We start from the raw sequence: 18,506 nt of genomic DNA on the forward strand, positions 1-18,506 counted from the left end.
TCTGCATGACTACCTAGAGTTCAGCTTTAGGTTTGACTTATTATCCGCATAGGATCGGATAATGGAGGTTCCGATCAATTTTTGGGTGTCTCTGCAGGAGTAACTGGTTCTTCCATCAGACTCTCCCTCACCTTGTTGGCTTTCAAATCTAGGTCCTAGATATTCTCGGGTTGTCCTTGTTTCGATGGTGATTTTCATCCGACCTGAACTATTTAGTCACTTTATGGAGAATGTCAACTTGAAATACTAGCAATTTGTGAGAACTTTATTAAATATAATTTTGAAGTACAATAGATTAGCCTTACTGATAATAGACTCTTAAATATTTGGAGTTCCATGTTTGGAGTGCCGAGGTATAGTTAAGATATTCAAGTTTGTAAGTTTTTGGACGGAACACCTCGGTTATTCAATACAATCCTTCCCACTTAGGAGCTAGTTTTCTTTATTCTGTGGGTTGTAATACTTCAGCCTTTTTGAGGATGAGGTCACCATGTCAATATAACTTTTTTTTGACTCGAAAATTGTAATACTAAGCCACTTTTTGTTGGTAGGCTGCCATTCAAACCTGAGTTCGCTTCCTTGTTTAATCAAGTAGATCTAAGTTACCTTAGAAATGATCTAAATTCCTATGCTCACCAAAACATTCCACCTGAAGCGATGGGAGGCCAATCTCAAGTGGGATCATAACTTCTGAACCAAAGACAAGGTTGAAGGGTGTTTCTTCTATAGGGATGTGATAGGTGCATGAAAATATACCTTTTAACACTACCACTTTAGGCTAAATTGTTAAGACTTAAGCATGATTTGGACATTTTTATAATATTTTTCTAATTTGAGCTTCACTTCACAAAGTGTCCAAGACTTGATACGTCCAAAGAACATTGTACAATTTCTTTGCCTAAAGCCCTTTTGCTTAGTCTTAAGCCCTACAAATCATTCGATTGGTTGCTTCAGCCTCTCCATTAGCTTAAGGTTGCCGGACCAAGGTGAGCCGATGATCGATGCCGAGTTTGGTGCAAAATTCTTTGAACTGACTATTGTTGAAATGACATCCATTATTGGTGATGATTACTCGAAGAAGGCCGAACTTGCATATTATTGCCTTCTAGATGAAATCATGACTTCAACTATTACCGAGGTAAAACACTTTGGAGAAGACCGAGGCTAGACACTTCAGTTAGGTTGATGAATATTCCCATATTAGTACCTGCATTCACAAGTCCTAGTGAAATTACATATATGATACAGGACTGGTTCAAAGTTCCCATTGCATTATGCATTGGTTATGAGTATTTAGATAGCCATGGTATGTCTTGATCTTCTTTAGGTTAAGCTTCGTTTTGTATGCGCAGATCTTTGCAATTTTGTAGCCTGAAATTTGGACAAGGGGAAGGTATATTAATTTTGGAGTAACACTATCATTGCATCAACTTGTAACTTCTACAAGATTAATCCCAAGGGGGTTTGGTATTAGGAAAGTAGGAATTGCAATGTTGTTTTTATGATTATGAAGAATCCACATATCAAAGAACATAATTAGTTCTTTTGTGGATATTCATTACACATGAAAAGTCAAGTGATGCATCGACTTAGTTGCAATGGTGGATGGAATATTATTTGTAAAAAATTGTTAATTGTGGAGTTGTTCTTTGTTGGTCGATTTTATAACAATTTCCTTTAGTTTTTAGTGGTATCTTATGAGCACTTTTGTCGAATGATTGCTAGTTATAAATGAGCTATTAGGTGTGGCATTTTACATTAGTTCAAGTTTTCACATTCTTTGTGGTCGATGCTTGAGATCTAGATGGTACATCATCTTTCAAAACTCAATTTGAAAATTTATAAGAAATATTTACTTGTCTAAAAAGTTGACCAAATTTAAACAACACTTTTCTTTTGAGAGCTAGGGTTGTATCTTTCCGCAACACTTTACTTGTCCTTCAGACAAATCCATATCATCCACCCATCACTTTGAAATTCGTGCAGATGAATGAATGTTGGAGCTTGGTGCAGTTTGAAATCTGTGGGATGAACCAACCGAAGAAAGTTGCATCCTTCTTTTGCATGACACATATAGCCTTAATCCTATAGTTGAAAGGGATTGAACCCATAAGTACATCTAAAATAAGAAAATCCAGAAACATTAATAAGTGGACAAGAGAAGTAGAGGAGGAAAGGAAACTAGCGGCCAAAATAGTGAGGAAGAGCACCCGCTGGTTCTCATAAAAAAAGTGGGTTGTTTAGACAATATGAGTGCTTTAGCCGCCATCATTGATCCAAATCAGAATTGTTGAGTGTTGCCTTCTAGCCACATGCTATTGACATTTAGAGCACAATAACGATAACAAAGTCCCTCACGAGCTGCTGCAAGCTCATTAATATTCATTGATGGGTTCATCCAACTAGGATTCTCTAGATATGGTCTGCACATTGGAGAGTATTGTGCATCTCTGGATAGCTACCATCAGGAGATGAACAACCATCCAATAACATACTTTGCATATGATATGGCACACGCTCATGGGCTGCCTTGTTTGATTGTTGTCTATTCATTAATGGTGGCCATCCATGGTTGCAAAATATTCTGCGGTGCCATGTGTGAACCACAGAGGATCCGTGCTCTTGGACCTTCAAAGGGATGGGCCCTGCACAGATGTAGACAACCGTTTTCTAGATATCATCCTAAGAAGAAGATAATGATGCTGATAATTCCTATGCTATCCTTTTCTTGAGCTCGAACACCGGACTTCTAGTAATAGGAGCAACACATTTGTTTTTTATTTCTCTTTCTCTCTCTCCATCCCTCAATGGCAGTAGAGATGAAGAGCAGTGGAGGGGACTCTGTCTCTCTCCATCCCTAATAAATTAACTAAGAACAATATTTTCAGTTCTATATCATAAGCAAAGAAGTAATTACAAATCCAATACAAGGTTTTGCATATACCTATGACTTGGCCACTAACGAAGCATGGCAGCTAAATCCCTTCATTTATGAGTTTCTTTCCAGGTATCAGTTAGCTTACCATACAAACAATATTGTTTGAAGAGCTTGAACCCACCATATTTTTCTTTGAATCAATCAAAATTGTGGTAAACAATTCACACCCATATACATATACGCGTGTGTGTGTGTGTGTTTCAACGAGATAGATGGAGGGTTAGAGGAGACCATGCTCCTAGAATTAGGTCCAAAACATCAACCAAGGTCCATGAGGAAGATGAAGTGCCACCATAAAATACCATCTATGATGTAAATATTCCTAACAAGAATCAATGTTCATGTCAAACTCTACATCTGATCATCGGAAGTACCTTCCCCCAAGGCATAATCTCATTCGTAGCATAAATAGAATTGAAATAATAGACACTCTTTTTTAGCTAATATCATGGTCAGATCTTAGAGCAACAAAGCTGTTAGATTAAGAGAGCATAACTAGATACGGTTCTGTTGTCTTAGAATCAACACATAAGAGTAGTAGAGCCATATCTAATATTACTGCAGATGACTCCATTTCCTCTTCTTTGTATGCTTGCTTTCTTTGTTGCTTAACTTAAGATATCAAATTTTCAGAAGCTAACATGATGATCCATGCTATGGTATGCGCAGAAATAAACTATTTTCTGCACTTCCACATGAGGAGAAGGTGATGGTGTTGATGCTCGAGGATATAGAGAATTAGATTGCGTTCGATTCGTGACTGAAATTGGAATAAGAATCAGAATCAAAATGGATTGAAATATCAAAATGGATTAGAATAGGAATCGAAATAGTCATATTTTCTGACGTATTTAGTTCGTGATTAGAATTGAATTGAAGTCGAAATGGGATTTGAATACGAGAGAAGAATCGAGATTGGGTTTTAAACGATTGGGACATTCCTATTCCTCCCAAAATTAGAATCGAAATAAGACTCCCCTCAACCAAACGGTTCGTATAGGAGTCACTCATTCTCATTTTCATTTCAGAGCTCACATTCTCCTAACCAAGCATAGTCTTAATATGCAATGTTTAGGCGTAATAACATGCAAGCACCCACAGATTGCATACACAATGTCATTACTATGTCTAGCATTTATCTGCCTCTTTGACTTATTTATCCCTCTTTAACATAATGCAATACATCCAATATACTATATTTCATGAGATTTGATTCTAATAAATTGTTAAAATTTTCTAATTTTTAATAAAATATATCAATACAATGAAAATTCTCTTTCTTTTTAATTTTTGAGCTTAATTTCCTTTTAATCTTAGTTTTAACCTTTTGAATTGTAAAATATTTTTTCAAATTATAGTAAATTGATAGGAACTAATATATAAATTTCACAAAATTTAATTGAAGGGTTTGATAGTCTAGATATTTTAGATAGGGAGTTAGGAAATGAGACAAAACTTGATAGCAAATAGAGTTTTCGCTTAGTTACTTGGACTATTGCATGTGTAATTTAAAAATTACATAGACTTCTATTGGTCTACTCAATATCTTCTTAAAAGGCCATTTTTGGGAGGGTAAAAATTTTATTTGTAAAACTATATTTTAAATAAGTGTTTCTCATATAAGGTATAGATAGAAAAATAATTTATTCATATTTTTTTATTCTTGAAAAATAGCTTCGGATGTTACCCATATTATTTTATATTATTATTTTAAAAATAAGTTCCTAAAATCTATTTATATTTTCCACCCATTATTATATAAATATTATTATATATAACTATATATTATAGGATTGTTTATTTTTTTATATAAGTACCTTCGAATTATGCATGAATACCCTTCTAAAATTGATATTTGCATGTATGCCCTCGTAAAGCACTTGTTTCGTTGTTCTATCTTTTTTTAAATTTTTTGTTTTTGCATATGTATCTATGCTATCTAACGCCATTAAAAAATTAATGATTTCAAATTAAAAAAACTAAAATGCGATCGCAATGGGGGACAAAAAATTTTTTAAAATTTTATTTTATTTTTATAAAATAAATATAGTTTTTGTTAATGGGGTTAGAAGAACCGTGATACCAGGAACATTTATAAAAAACAGTGTTTTACGCGGATATAGAAATAAATATAAATGTTAAGAAAATATTCATATAAATTTAAATATTTAGAAAAATATTAATAAAAATATCTATATTATATTATATTATATTATATTATATTATATAAATGGGGTTGGGAACCAGGCATCATCTTCCCGCGGCTCGGCTTGTCCAATTCCACCCTCCTCGCCGCCGTCCAGCTCCATCTCTGAACATCTAAACATGTGGCAGTTTCTCATTTGCTGAAAATTCTATTCAGCAACTGATAGCAGATCCCAAAACCTATTTAAATCCTCACGCTCCCTCTTCCCCTCCCCTCTGACTTGCTCTCAGGGAATCGTTGAACCCGTCGTTTGCTTGCTCCCTCTACACTACCTAACCGGCTAACCCTCTCTCCCTAACTCCATTCTCATCTCCTCCTTTTATTTATTCCCCTGTTATTCTCCTTCTATTCTTCCTCTCCTCTCTGAAGACTCCGTCTCCGACGATGTCCTCTCCGTTCTTCATCCTCCTCCTATTCTCCCTCTTCGCCGCCGTTCTGTCCCAACCACCGCAACCCAGAGGTATTCCCCTTCCCCTATCCCCATCCTATTTCATCTCTTAGACCTCTTCTATTCCCCCACACGTTTTATTCCGTCTTTTGTAAACTCATCTCTTTCTTCTCCCCAGGCTTCTTGTTAGATTGCGGCTCTACCGTCGATTCCACAATCAGTGGCCTCCGATGGCTCTCCGACGGTCCCTTCGTCGCCGCTGGCGTCCCTCGGAATCTCTCCCTCGCCGGCCTCGCCCCGATCCTCTCCACCCTCCGCTCCTTCCCTTTCGACCCCTCCGCTGGGCCCCGCAAGTTCTGCTACGTCTTTTTCGTCTTCCGTGGCGCCCGCTACCTCGTCCGCACCACCTACTACTACGGCGGCGTCAACGGCCCCGGCTCGCCGCCGGTCTTCGACCAGATTGTGGACGGCACCTTCTGGACTATGGTGAATACAACTTCGGACTATGCGGCCGGCGTGTCATCGTACTACGAGGGCGTGTTCTTGGCGATCGGGAAAACCATGAGTGTCTGTGTCGCCGGCAACACGTATACAGAATCTGATCCTTTTATCTCTGCTCTCGAGGTGATCCTCTTGGATGATTCGGTGTACAATTCTACGGATTTGAGGAAGAATGCAATGGGACTTATTGCAAGGAGCGACTTTGGGTCCACCGGGATGATTGTGAGGTAAACTTGTCATCAGAATTTATTTTGCTTGTTGACAATTTTGGAGATTGAATGCATTGCTAAATGTTTTCTTTTTTTTTTTTGTGGAAAATTGGTTCTCGGTTGAGCTCTTTCGGTAAGTAACGAGGATTGGGTAAAGAAAATGAAATGAGGTGATGTTATTTTGGTTGGTAAAAGAGATTTTGCTCGAGGTTTCAGCATTCTTGTATTAATCAATTTAATATACATGATGGTTCAATAATTTTTAACAAAGTTTGGTAGTTTAACCAAGAATTGGCTAACAGGGTTAATACTTTGTTAAAAAGCATTAAGACTATACTAAGTAGTTGAAGTAGATGAGTACATTGTGACCTAGAGGTTATAGGTTCAAAACACTAAAACAACCTTCTTACATGTAGGCTTAAGTCTATGTTCACCTGACCCTCCTCAAGGAAACAACCTCTCTGCATATAGGGATAAGATTATATTGAGGGTGAACCTTAGCGCAACAATAAGGTTGGTCCATTGTGGTCAGAGGTTATAGGCTCGAAATACGACCTCTCCACACATAGAGATAAGGTTGTGCACATTTGACTCTCTCATACCCCGCAATTGCAGGAGTCTTGTGTATCGGGCTGCCTTTTAAGAAGTTAAAGTAGAGGAGTACATGCTGCTTTGTTTAGAGATCTCAGATCATGAAACAAAACTCTATGAAGACCAGCAAAACTAGCATACAGATCTTCCACATGGTTACCCCTGTCCACCAGTCAGTCAATGACCCTAGTGGTAGCCCTATTGGCATGCTAAAATGAGCAGCTTTGTATCTGTTGTTTGTTGTATAGGTACTTGACTATACCATCATGCATACTATTAGTATTAGCTCCTTTGGTTTTGGATCCAAACTTGCCACCAGCTTAGTTCCTTCTCTTGTCTTGAGGGTGTTATCTGCTTCTTGCATCTCTACAAAAGATCCATCTGCCTCCAGCTTCACTGCTTAAGACATGGTTGTAATCTGTCTCATCTCTTGATGCATGATATAATGTTGACTTTTGTTGTCACCATATTAGAGTGCATTGGACAGCTATGGTGCACCTTAGAAATCCATCTGCAGGAAGACTTGCCTCTAGGAGAATTCTTTTTGAGATATTCCTTTAGAGGAATTCCACATGCAGGTTTCCTCTTGTTCTTAAGAATGTTATAACTCCAGTTTTTACCTGTGCAACAAAGATCTATAAGAGATCACAAAGACATGGTAAGTCTTTTCAAGTTCTCATTGGGTAACATGTTTAGTATCCGATCAATTAAGTTCTTATGTATAATTTGTCCATCCACCATCCTTAAATACTTCCAGACGTCCTTCTACAGTCTCTTTTCTGGGAGCACTCCGCATGTCTTCTGTCTGTGAACTCCATCTTGGACATTCCTTTCTAGTCAGAAATTTCCCCAAGCAATGTCTCTAAGAAAGTTTTACATTCTATGAGACAATGGAGTACTTCAAACCTGCTGTTTGATTTATGTGGTAGCCTCTCTGAATCAGCAATAAAATTTACCCTATTTCAACTTTGATATTTGGGTAAAGGTCATTCTGTTTATCATCATGCCTGGCCTATATAGATATGCTCCTAGTTTATGTATGGTTTCCTCTGAAAATTATTTAGATGATTTCTCGGAGTTCGAGGTACTGTCCTCACAAATGAAGTCTTTTACCCTTGGCCTTTCCTTTGACAAGGAGGAAGTTTTATGTAATAGAGACCCACTAAGCCAATTATCATTAAGCACACTAGGACTTTTGACTTCCCCAATTAGGTGTCTGATTGAATTCCTTCTTAAATCAAGGGTACTGAGTAAGTATTACCTTGGCAGTAGCCAATATGAGATGTCTGCTTGATATCTCCCTTACAAAATATGTTCCCACAAGCTTCCTCTAAGATTACCTTCCCCACTATTTCCATCAATAGCACCCTTTGCTGTAGCTTCCAATTTTTCAGGCAAGGAATATATTTTCTTTGTACTTCTTTGTCGCAGGCTACTATTATCAGCTCTCCTTTGACCTTTATCGCCAGATAAAGCTCCTCAACTAGTAGCAATTGCTTCTATAATTTCAGAATTCCACTTTAACCACCAGGTTTATGTTGGACGACTGTAACAATTGAGTGATCGACTCCAATTCCAAGAAACCAAACCTTAGCCCCTTGATTTTATCTTTATCATGACCACTCAGTAGGATTTGATGGAGTTCCTCTGGTATTATGAATAAACAAGGGAATGGGAGTTCCCTTGTCTCAATTGTCTTGTTAGCCTATATATGTAACTCTGTGCATGACTCAGAACTGTTAAGTTCTTGCACGTATCCATTTGAGTTCTTCCCAGCTAATCCTGTCATAGGCCTTACTCATATCCCTTGAATGATATCAATGCCTAATTTGCCAATGTATTTTATAGATCATGCAATAAGTTTTTTGACAAAAGCATGTTTTAAAAATAAACTTTTACAAGATGAAAGCAGACTGCTACCTGCAATGATTTCTTTTCCCAACACAGACCTATGACTGCATTCATCCCAGCTAATCCTGTCATAGGCCTTGCTCATATCCGCTTGAATGACCATGAATGCCTAATTTGTCATGTAATATCCCTTTTAACAAAAGAGTGTGTTTAGAAATGAACTATATAGGGATGAAAGCAAACTGCTCCCTGCATTGATTTTTTTCCAACAAAACCTAAGACTATAAACAGACACTCAAGCCACACCATTGTTAGGTTAAAATCTTATGTTGTCAACAATATATGTTTGAAAAACCCAAGAAAATTCTAAGCAAATAAGGATAACTCTGCACAACACTTAATTCTATTTGACATTTAAAAAGAGTGTTCGGCATTACCATAATGTGCTATACAAATACAGTATTGTCAACACATTTGATTACATGCTACACTTGGGGTGTAATTTGTTTTTTTTGTTCTATCTGTTGCCTGGCATGATAACAATTGCATGCCGGGAGTGTCCAGGAATACCTCAGAGCAATGTGAATTTTTTGTATTCTACTATTCCTCTAGACTGGATTTATCCTTTTGAATTTTCATTTTATTACTATAATAAAAGTGAAATTGTTAATACTCAATAAGGAATTCAGAATAGCAGTCTGATTATCACATTGTGACTAGTGCTAAGTATATTGGATTTAATATACTGAAATCTTATTCTGTGGTAGTTCATATTTCTGTTGAAATATTGATTTGCCCATGTACAATTTTAGGTATCCAGATGACAAATTTGATAGATATTGGCAGCCATTTTCAGAGAGCACCCATGGCCAGAGTAGCACCCATAATATTTCAGTATCTGATTTCTGGAATCTCCCACCTGCAAATGTTCTTAACACTGCTCTAGTGGCCGGTTCAGATAAATTCTTGGTGTTGCAGTGGCCTCCTACATCCCTACCAAACTCCAGCTACTATGTTGCTCTGTATTTTGCTGATACATTACCTGAGAGCTCCAGGATATTCAATGTCTTTATAAATGACTACAGCTTCTACAGTGATCTTACTGTTACTTCATCTGGTCTTGTCGTATTTGCAACCCAATGGATTCTTTCTGGTCTCACAAGGATTACGCTGTCTGCTAGTCCTGGATCTGTCCTTCCTCCCATCATTAATGCTGGAGAGATTTATCGTCTTTTCTCTCTTGGAAGAGTAACTCATACTGGAGATAGTATGACTACAAATCTCCTACTTCATGAATTTGAATATTATCTTCTACAACAAAATAATTTCTCTTCCAACATGACCTCTTCATTTATTTGCAGTAATTGCACTGGTGGCAATAAAGAAAAATATTAGTAATCCACCACTTGATTGGAGTGGAGATCCATGCATGCCTCGTGAGTACTCATGGACTGGAGTCACATGCTCCGAAGGAACCCGAATACGTGTGATCACTCTGTGAGTTGGATTTCATATCACAAAAACAGTGCGTACATTTATTTTTGCCGTTTATATTGACATATAAATGGTCTTCTGTTGGAACCAGAAATCTGTCAAGTATGGGTCTGTCTGGTTCTCTATCGCCTAGTCTTGCCAGGCTGACTGCGCTAAGTGATATGTAAGCATCTCAAACTTAATTTAGATTAATTGCAAAATAGTACCTCAAGCTGATAAAAGATCCCATGTCTACAGATCTTTTGCAAATAATAACCTTTCTGGAAATATTCCAGATCTTAGCCGATTAAAGAGGCTTGAGAAATTGTAAGTAAGATTTCTTCAGATTTTTCTAACTTATCATTTATTAATCATACACTCATATAGTGGCATCTTTATTTGAAGGCATTTGCAGGACAATCAATTAACAGGAAGAATCCCTTCATCACTGGGGAATAGTAAGAGGCTAAGTGAGCTGTAAGTTAATATCATATGTGTATATTTGGCCACTAATCTGCATATTTGACAATATGAACTCACATGTTGCACCAATATTTTTCGACTCCTACCTTGAGAAATCTTGCCTTCAGTTTAACTCTTCATAAACTCATTTAATATTTTAAATGTCTCAATTCTGGCTCCCCTCCTGAAGTCATGCTTTATTACTGTTACGGGGGAACTTAGCCACCATGCCCCACGTGACCGGCACGCGCGCCCAGAAAGACTACGGCAGCCCCTCGATCCAGCAATCCGACCCCGAGTCGGACATCTTCGGCTCCGCAGCCCGACCCCGAGTCGGCTGCCCCTTGATCCAGCAATCCGACCCCGAGTCGGACATCTTCGCCTCCGCAGCCTGACCCCGAGTCGGCTGCCCCTTGATCCAGCAATCCGACCCCGAGTCGGACATCTTCGGCTCCGCAGCCCGACCCCGAGTCGGCTGCCCCTTGATCCAGCAATCCGACCCCGAGTCGGACATTTTCGTCTCCGCAGCCCGACCCCGAGTCGGACATCTCTCGACAATGACAGGCTATTCCCCAGAGGCACGCCGCAGCCTCCTGCTCCACTACTCCCTGCAACGGTTGTATCTGGCGCTGCTCCACGATCCCCTGTAACAGCCGTACAAGGCGGAGCTCCACTACGCCCTGTCACGGCCGTACCCAGCGCTGCTCCACGACGCCCTGTAACGGCCGTGTCAGTGGCAGCTCCATCGTGCCCCACGATGACGAACCCCCCTGAAAGACCCCCCAGCCTGGTATATATGCGGCTGGGGGGAGAAGGGGGGTAAGCAAGAACTTCCAGAGCATTCTCCTACTTGCTACTATTATCTCCTCCAATCTCCTCTGACTTGATCGTCGGAGGGCCCCCACTACCCCAGTGGTGGTGCGAGGCTTGCTTGCAGGTTTCCCGGTGGAAAGTGGAGCGCAATCAACACCAACCAAGGCAACCCAAACGGAACCCCGTTCACACCGCTGTGCCAATCGTTCTCGGTTTGGACTACCAGCAACAGTTGGCGCTAGAGGAAGGGCCCGAATCTCAGAGCGATCGTAATGGCACGGCGAGGTGGTCGTGGAGCTTCCAATGCCTCCGGTCGCGGGGCCTCTCGCGCCTCCGGCCGGGAGGCCGCTGCGTCTCCAACACATTCTCAGCAACACTCCACCGTTCCACCCCCCATTCAGATGGTCGAAGCCGCTCAGTTCGACCAGTTAGCCCAGCAGGTTCGCACCCTCGCGGAGGCAGTGCAGAACCTGCAGGGTGTGATGTCTCGGGCGCCGCAGCGGGCCCAGGAGCCGCTGCTCCCTGAGCGCTCACCTGTCCTCCTCAACCCGCGCTCCTTCCTCTCCCATGGGGAGGAGCGCCGGCGCGAGGAAGATTCTCGAGCACGGTCCATTCTGCCGGGACCTTCCCATCGGAGCTGCGCGGGGTACGAGAGGCGGGCCCGGGCGCGTTCCCAGACCCCCCAGTCCTCAAGGAACCCGCGCTCCAGTCGGTCCCCCTCTCGGTGCACCTTGTCTCCCACCCATCGGTCGCGCTCCCTGGACCGGCGGGTGGACGATCTCCACCGACAACTCCAGGTCCTGAAGGGCCACTCCAAAGATCCCTTCGCCGACTTGAAGATCTCCTCCCAGCCGGCGCTTGCCTCGAGGATCCTGCGGACCCCGAATCCGCCGGGGTTTAAAATGCCGGCGATCGAGCCCTATGACGGGGCGGCGGACCCGCGGGATCACGTCGAGAGTTTCAGGACCCTTATGCTCCTCCACGGAGCATCAGATCCTCTCCTCTGCAAGGCCTTCCCGGCGACCCTCCGTGGCCCGGCAAGGGCGTGGTTCGCCGGCTTGGAGGCTAACTCAATCCAGTCCTTCGACCAGTTTACTCGCCTCTTCATCACCCATTTCGCCGTCAGTAGCCGGCGGCGACTGGTCTCCGACTCCCTCTTTGATGTCCGGCAAAACGAGGGAGAAAGCTTGTGGGATTATCTTACCCGCTTCAACAAGGCTACGCTGGAAGTCCGGAACCTGAGCCAGGAAGTGGCTCTTTCAGCCCTGAAGCGTGGCTTCCGAAAGGGCAGACTCACCTTCTCCCTGGACAAACGCCTGCCGCGGAGCTTTCCGGAGCTGTTGTCCCGGGCGAACCAGTATGCGGACGCCGAGGAGGCGGCCGCCCACCGGAGCAAGGAGGCCGCCGAGATCCCTCCAAAGCTCGGGAAGAAAAGGCGAAAAGAGGCACGCCAGAGGAGGAGCCCGACGCCTCAACGTCGGCGCAGAAGCCTGTCGCCGGCGAGGAACCACGGCGCCCTACGCCCTCGTTCTCCGCCCCGACGTTTCAACCGGTACACTCCTCTCCTGACTCCCCGGGCCCAGATCCTCATGGAAATCAAGGGGCGGGAGGACCTCCCGGTCCCGAGACAGATGAAGAAGATTCCTGGGAGGAGGCCCTCTCGGGCGTACTGTGAGTACCACCGGGACCACGGCCACGACACCGAAGACTGCTTCCAGCTTCGGGACGAGATCGAGGCTCTCATCCGCCGAGGGCGTCTCGGTCGATATGTGAACGACCGACGTCCCCCCGCAGACCCGCGTCCGGCCGATCCAGCCCCTCAGGAGCCTCGGGAGCAGAATCGACCCGTCGCGGGCGTGATCCACACTATCACTGGGGGCTGCCCCCGGCCCGAGAGGAACGCAGGGGGCTCGACTGAAGCGTCAGGGGCAGCCGTCGCAAAGAGGCAGAGGGTCGGTAATGTAATCACCTTTTGTGATGAAGATGTAAAGGGGGTTCAGACCCCCCACGATGACGCCATGGTGATCTCCTTCACTATGGCAAACTATGATGTAAGGCGTGTTCTTGTGGATAGTGGAAGCTCAGCTGATATTTTGTTTTACGAGGCCTTCCAAAAGATGAGCTTGTCCAGACAATTGTTGCACAAAACATCCACCCCCCTCATAGGATTCACTGGTGACGTTATCTCGGCCGAAGGTGTCGTTGAGCTGCCTGTGACTGCGGGCGTTGCACCCGCAGAAGCCACGGTGCGGCTCGGGTTCTTGGTCGTCCGTGTTCCCTCGGCCTACAACGCTATCCTCGGACGACTCGGACTGAACGCCCTTCGCGCGGTGGTCTCTACGTACCACTTGCTCATGCGGTTCCCCACGGCGGCCGGGATTGGAGAGGTCCGAGGTGACCAACCGACCGCAAGGCAATGTTTCCTAGCAACTCTCAAAGGGAAGAAGCCCGTAGAAGCCTTAAGCGTCGAGTCCCTCGACGCCAGAGACGAGGTGGCCTTGCGGCACGGGGAGCCGGCCGAGGGTGTGATCGAAGTTCCCCTCGAGGAAGGTCGCCCGGACAGGACGATCCGGGTCGGCGCCAATCTCGACCTGGGAGCTCGGGCCCGGTTGGTGGAATTCCTCCGAGCCAATGTCGATGTGTTTGCCTGGTCGGCGGCCGATGTACCTGGGATCGACCCGGAGGTCATTTCTCACGCCCTCAACGTCGACCCGACCCACCGACCGGTAAAACAGAAGAAGAGACACTGTGCCCCGGATCGGATCCGAGTGGTCGACCAGGAGGTAGACAAACTCTTGGAGGCAGGATTCATAAGGGAGGTCAGCTACCCCGAATGGCTGGCAAATGTCGTACTTGTCCGGAAGGCGAGCGGAAAGTGGAGGATGTGCGTCGACTACACCGACCTGAACAAGGCATGCCCCAAGGATAGCTTTCCGCTTCCGCGGATAGACCAACTGGTCGACGCGACTTCCGGATATCAGCTGCTGTCTTTCATGGACGCCTTCTCCGGCTACAACCAGATAATGATGGCTCCACAGGACGAGGAGAAAACTGCCATTATAATAGACCGGGGGCTGTACTGTTACAGGTAATGCCCTTCGGTCTGAAGAATGCTGGCGCCACTTACCAGCGCCTCGTCAACAAAATCTTCAAAGAGCAAATCGGCCGGAACATGGAGGTGTACGTGGACGATATGCTGGTGAAGAGCCGCCATGCAGACCAGCACATCGCGGATCTGGAGGAGACTTTCGCCACCTTGCGGAAGTTTCACATGAAGCTGAACCCAGCGAAGTGCGCCTTTGGCGCTTCGGCCGGGAGGTTCCTCGGTTTCATTGTCAACCAGCGGGGGATCGAAGCCAACCCGGACAAAATCAAGGCCATCCAAGATATGTCCCCTCCGACCAAAGTGAAGGAGGTTCAGGAGCTCGCTGGGAGGGTCGCCGCGCTTGGACGATTTGTGGCAAAATCGGCCGAACGCTGCCAACCTTTCTTCAAGGTGTTGAAACGCCCGAAAGACTTCCTCTGGACGGCCGAATGTCAAGCAGCATTCGACCAGCTCAAGGAATACTTGGCGTCTCCTCCCCTGCTGTCCAAGCCGCAAGAAGGGGAGATGCTCTACCTCTATCTGGCGGTCTCCCCAACCGCAGTCAGTGCGGTACTGGTTCGGGAAGAGGCAAAGCTCCAGAAGCCTGTGTACTACATCAGCCGGGTCCTACGGGATGCCGAGACGCGGTATACGAAGGCTGAAAAGATCGCCTTCGCGCTGCTGACCGCGACCAGGAGCTTCGCCCCTATTTCCAGGCCCATTCTGTCACCCTCTTGACCGATCAACCGCTGCGGCAGATCCTCAGCAATCCTGAGAATGCGGGACGGCTGGTGAAGTGGGCAGTAGAACTTGGTGAGTTCGACATCCGCTACCAGCCCCGCCCCGCCATCAAGGCCCAAGCGCTCGCGGATTTCCTCGCTGAGTGCACGGTGCGGGAGGCGGAACCTAGGTCGCCGGAAACACCCAGCCTCGACCTCCCGATTTGGACGCTTCACATCGATGGGTCGTCGAACCCCGAAGGTGGAGGGGCCGGGCTGGTCCTCACCAGCCCTGATGGAGTGATAGCCGAGTATGCCTTGAGGTTCGGATTTTCAGTGACCAACAACGAGGCGGAGTACGAGGCCCTAGTCACGGGACTCAAACTCACCAAGGAGCTCGGCATCCGGCGCCTGAAGGTCTTCACCGACTCCCAGCTGGTGGTCGGGCAGGTCCGTGGGGAGTTCGAAGCCCGGAACCCGACCATGCAGAATTACGTCCGGAAGGTGCAAGCACTCATTCCCGACCTCGGCAGTGTCGACATCCAGCAGGTCCCAAGAAGTGAAAATGCCAGGGCCGACAGGTTGTCCCGCTTAGTGAGCGCAGACGCGCACAACTTGTCGAGGGCGATCTACCTGGAGACCCTGGATGCCCCGAGCATCGGCGGGGCTGGAGCGGTGATGGCGATTGATCCGGAGCCGTCTTGGATGGACCCGCTTGTCGCCTACCTCGCCGAAGGGATCCTCCCTGAAGACGAAGATCAAGCTCGGCGACTTGTTATGAAGTCCGCCCACTACGTACTCTATGAAGGGAGGCTGTATCGGACCTCGTTCACCGCCCCCCTCTTAAAGTGCCTCCGCCCCTCGGAAGTGGCCTACGTCCTCGGCGAAGTCCACGAAGGCGTTTGCGGATCACACTTGGGGGCTAGGTCCTTGGCGCACAAGATCATGAGGCAAGGTTATTATTGGCCTACCTTGTTGGAGGACTCAAAGGATCATGTACGGAAATGCGACGCCTGCCAGCGCCACGCCAACGTCCAGAGAGTCCCTTCTGTCCCCTTGGCACCAATCACTGCACCCTGGCCCTTCGCCCAGTGGGGAATGGATATCCTCGGACCATTCCCCGTCGCTTCAGCTCAGCGGAAATTTTTGATTGTTGCAATCGACTACTTCACCAAGTGGGTGGAGGCAGAGCCGCTGGCCACTATCACGGAGGCGCAAGTCCGGAAGTTCGTGAAGAAGAACATCATTGTCCGATTTGGGGTACCTCGGGTCCTCATCTCGGATAATGGCCGACAGTTCGACAACAAGCATTTCCGTGACTTCTGCGAGGAGTTCGGGATCGAGCATCGGTTCACATCTGTGTCGCATCCCCAAACCAACGGTGAGGCCGAGGTCACAAATCGGACAATCCTCCAAGGAATCAAAGCGCGAATCGGTCGGACGGGGCAAGCTTGGGTCGAAGAACTCGAGAATGTCCTTTGGGCGTATCGGACCACGCATCGGACCCCTACCGGGGAGACGCCTTTCAGCCTAACCTATGGCACGGAAGCCGTTGTCCCCGTGGAGCTCGGACTCCCCTCACCTCGGGTGGCCGCGCACCGACCCGAGGCCAATTCGGAGCAACTCCGAGGGAACCTGGATCTCTTGGAAGAAGCGAGGGAAATGGCGCAGGTTCGGATGGCGATGTATCAGCGGAGGGTGGCCCGATATTACAACTCCAAGGTCCGACCGAAGCTTTTCAGAATCGGAGATCTGGTGCTAAGGCGAGCTAAAGCATCTCAACCTGCGGAAGGTGGGAAGCTAGCGCCAAATTGGGAAGGCCCGTATAGGGTTCGCTGGGTAAACCGACCTGGCTCCTACCAGTTGGAGGCCCTAGATGGTCGAGAAATTCCAAGGAGATGGAATTCCGCTAACCTGCGGATGTATTACCAGTAGAACGACAATGCCAGAAAGACAGTTCAAAAATGTGTAACACTTTTCATTTCAATAATTTCTGGTTACAACGGCGTGCTCGTGTGATTACAAGGAATTCCCAGAGGGGAATTAGGGTGTAAAGAAAGTAAAGAAGAGGTGGAGACTCCGAGGAGCTGGAGATCTGGGATCCCGAAACCTCCATCCGAAGCGGCTGCAATCCCACCGGAAGTGGGTGCCTCCAACCGGAGGCGCCATCCACGCCTCACGAAAAAGACGAGGAGCCGCCGCAGACGAAGCTCCCGCTGCCTCCAGGGGAACGCCACCTCCAAGGGATATTCCTGTCCTCCCCAGTGTTAGGGGAGAGAAGGAATACAAGGGAGAAGAGCATATGGAGGCGCGGTCCCGGATCAAGCGCCTGGTGCGGAGCTCAATCGGGAGGCCGAACTTCAAGGAGGGGAGACGTGATCCCGGATGAAACGCCTAGAGCGGAGTTCCGCCGGGGAGAACCTCCTTGTTGATCCCAGATGAAACGGCTAGTTGGCGAAAGTCGCGAAGGGCGCGCCTCCCGTTCCTTCGGTAGGGGTCTCTCAACCATGCGCCGGAGAGGAGGCCCACGATCCATGGCAACCTGAACAGCTCCGGCTTGGCAGGCTCCATCGCACCTGCACCTATATTTATAGCCAAACTGCGGCCCCCCCGGTCGTTCCGATGCGGGTGGCTCCAATAAATGCGGGCGCATTGAATCCGGAGCTGATCCGGCTCTCGAGGCGTATCTTCCCGCGATTTCCTAAGCGTTATTCTCCTTAATCGCATTCTTTGTGCAGGACACTCCGGGTGGCCTGTACCCCTAGGTCCACATATCTCCGCTCGCGCCCAGGCCGCATCCGCCTCGAAGAACGCGCGTATCGCGGCCGCTTAACTGACACTCCTCGCAAGCAGCAACTGGCGATCCGATTTCCCAGGTAACCCCTCAATTAGCATTTAATGCCCATCTGGTGTTCCCCAGGCGACGCTTGGAGAGGAGGAGAAACACGATCGCAGCTGGCCACGGAGAAATCCCGTCGGGCGGCAAGCGACAGGCGCACGACCAGCGAGTGGAATTTTCCGAGGCTCGGCCCTCGGATGCCAGGCTACCCGATGATCATCCCGGGAGCAGACTAGCCTGAAGCCCCGACCGGTCGCCTCGGCTTGCGCCAGCCTTGGCCGACCAACGAGCGGAATTTTCCGAGGCTCGGCCCTCGGATGCCAGGCTAACCCGATGATCATCCCGGGAGCAGACTAGCCTGAAGCCCCGACCGGTCGCCTCGGCTTGCGCCAGCCTTGGCCGACCAACGAGCGGAATTTTCCGAGGCTCGG

At 46.9% G+C, this 18,506-nt stretch overlaps 1 protein-coding gene across 2 annotated transcripts in view; it reads left to right on the forward strand.

Moving 5' to 3' along the window:
* The first annotated feature begins 5,169 nt into the window (after window positions 1-5,169).
* Window positions 5,170-18,506, forward strand: part of LOC103712344 (Leucine-rich repeat (LRR) family protein) — a 31,503-nt gene continuing 18,166 nt past the window's right edge. Inside the window, exons 1-8 of one of the 2 annotated variants that reach the window (XM_089926513.1) lie at window positions 5,195-5,604; window positions 5,711-6,260; window positions 9,497-9,951; window positions 10,046-10,181; window positions 10,270-10,341; window positions 10,416-10,484; window positions 10,563-10,634; window positions 10,810-11,125. In XM_089926513.1, coding sequence (XP_089782639.1) covers window positions 5,529-5,604; window positions 5,711-6,260; window positions 9,497-9,951; window positions 10,046-10,181; window positions 10,270-10,341; window positions 10,416-10,484; window positions 10,563-10,634; window positions 10,810-11,014 — 1,635 coding nt within the window. In that variant the 5' untranslated portion in view covers window positions 5,195-5,528 and the 3' untranslated portion in view covers window positions 11,015-11,125. Of the gene's footprint in view, window positions 5,605-5,710; window positions 6,261-9,496; window positions 9,952-10,045; window positions 10,182-10,269; window positions 10,342-10,415; window positions 10,485-10,562; window positions 10,635-10,809; window positions 11,126-18,506 lie in introns of those variants that run through there. The other variant, XM_008798840.6, reaches the window with a different exon arrangement.

This window comes from Phoenix dactylifera, chromosome 12 (assembly GCF_051530095.1).
Source record: "Phoenix dactylifera cultivar Ajwa chromosome 12, Ajwa_hap1_PhDact_Kaust_v1.1, whole genome shotgun sequence".
NCBI classification, from domain to species: Eukaryota; Viridiplantae; Streptophyta; class Magnoliopsida; order Arecales; family Arecaceae; genus Phoenix; species Phoenix dactylifera.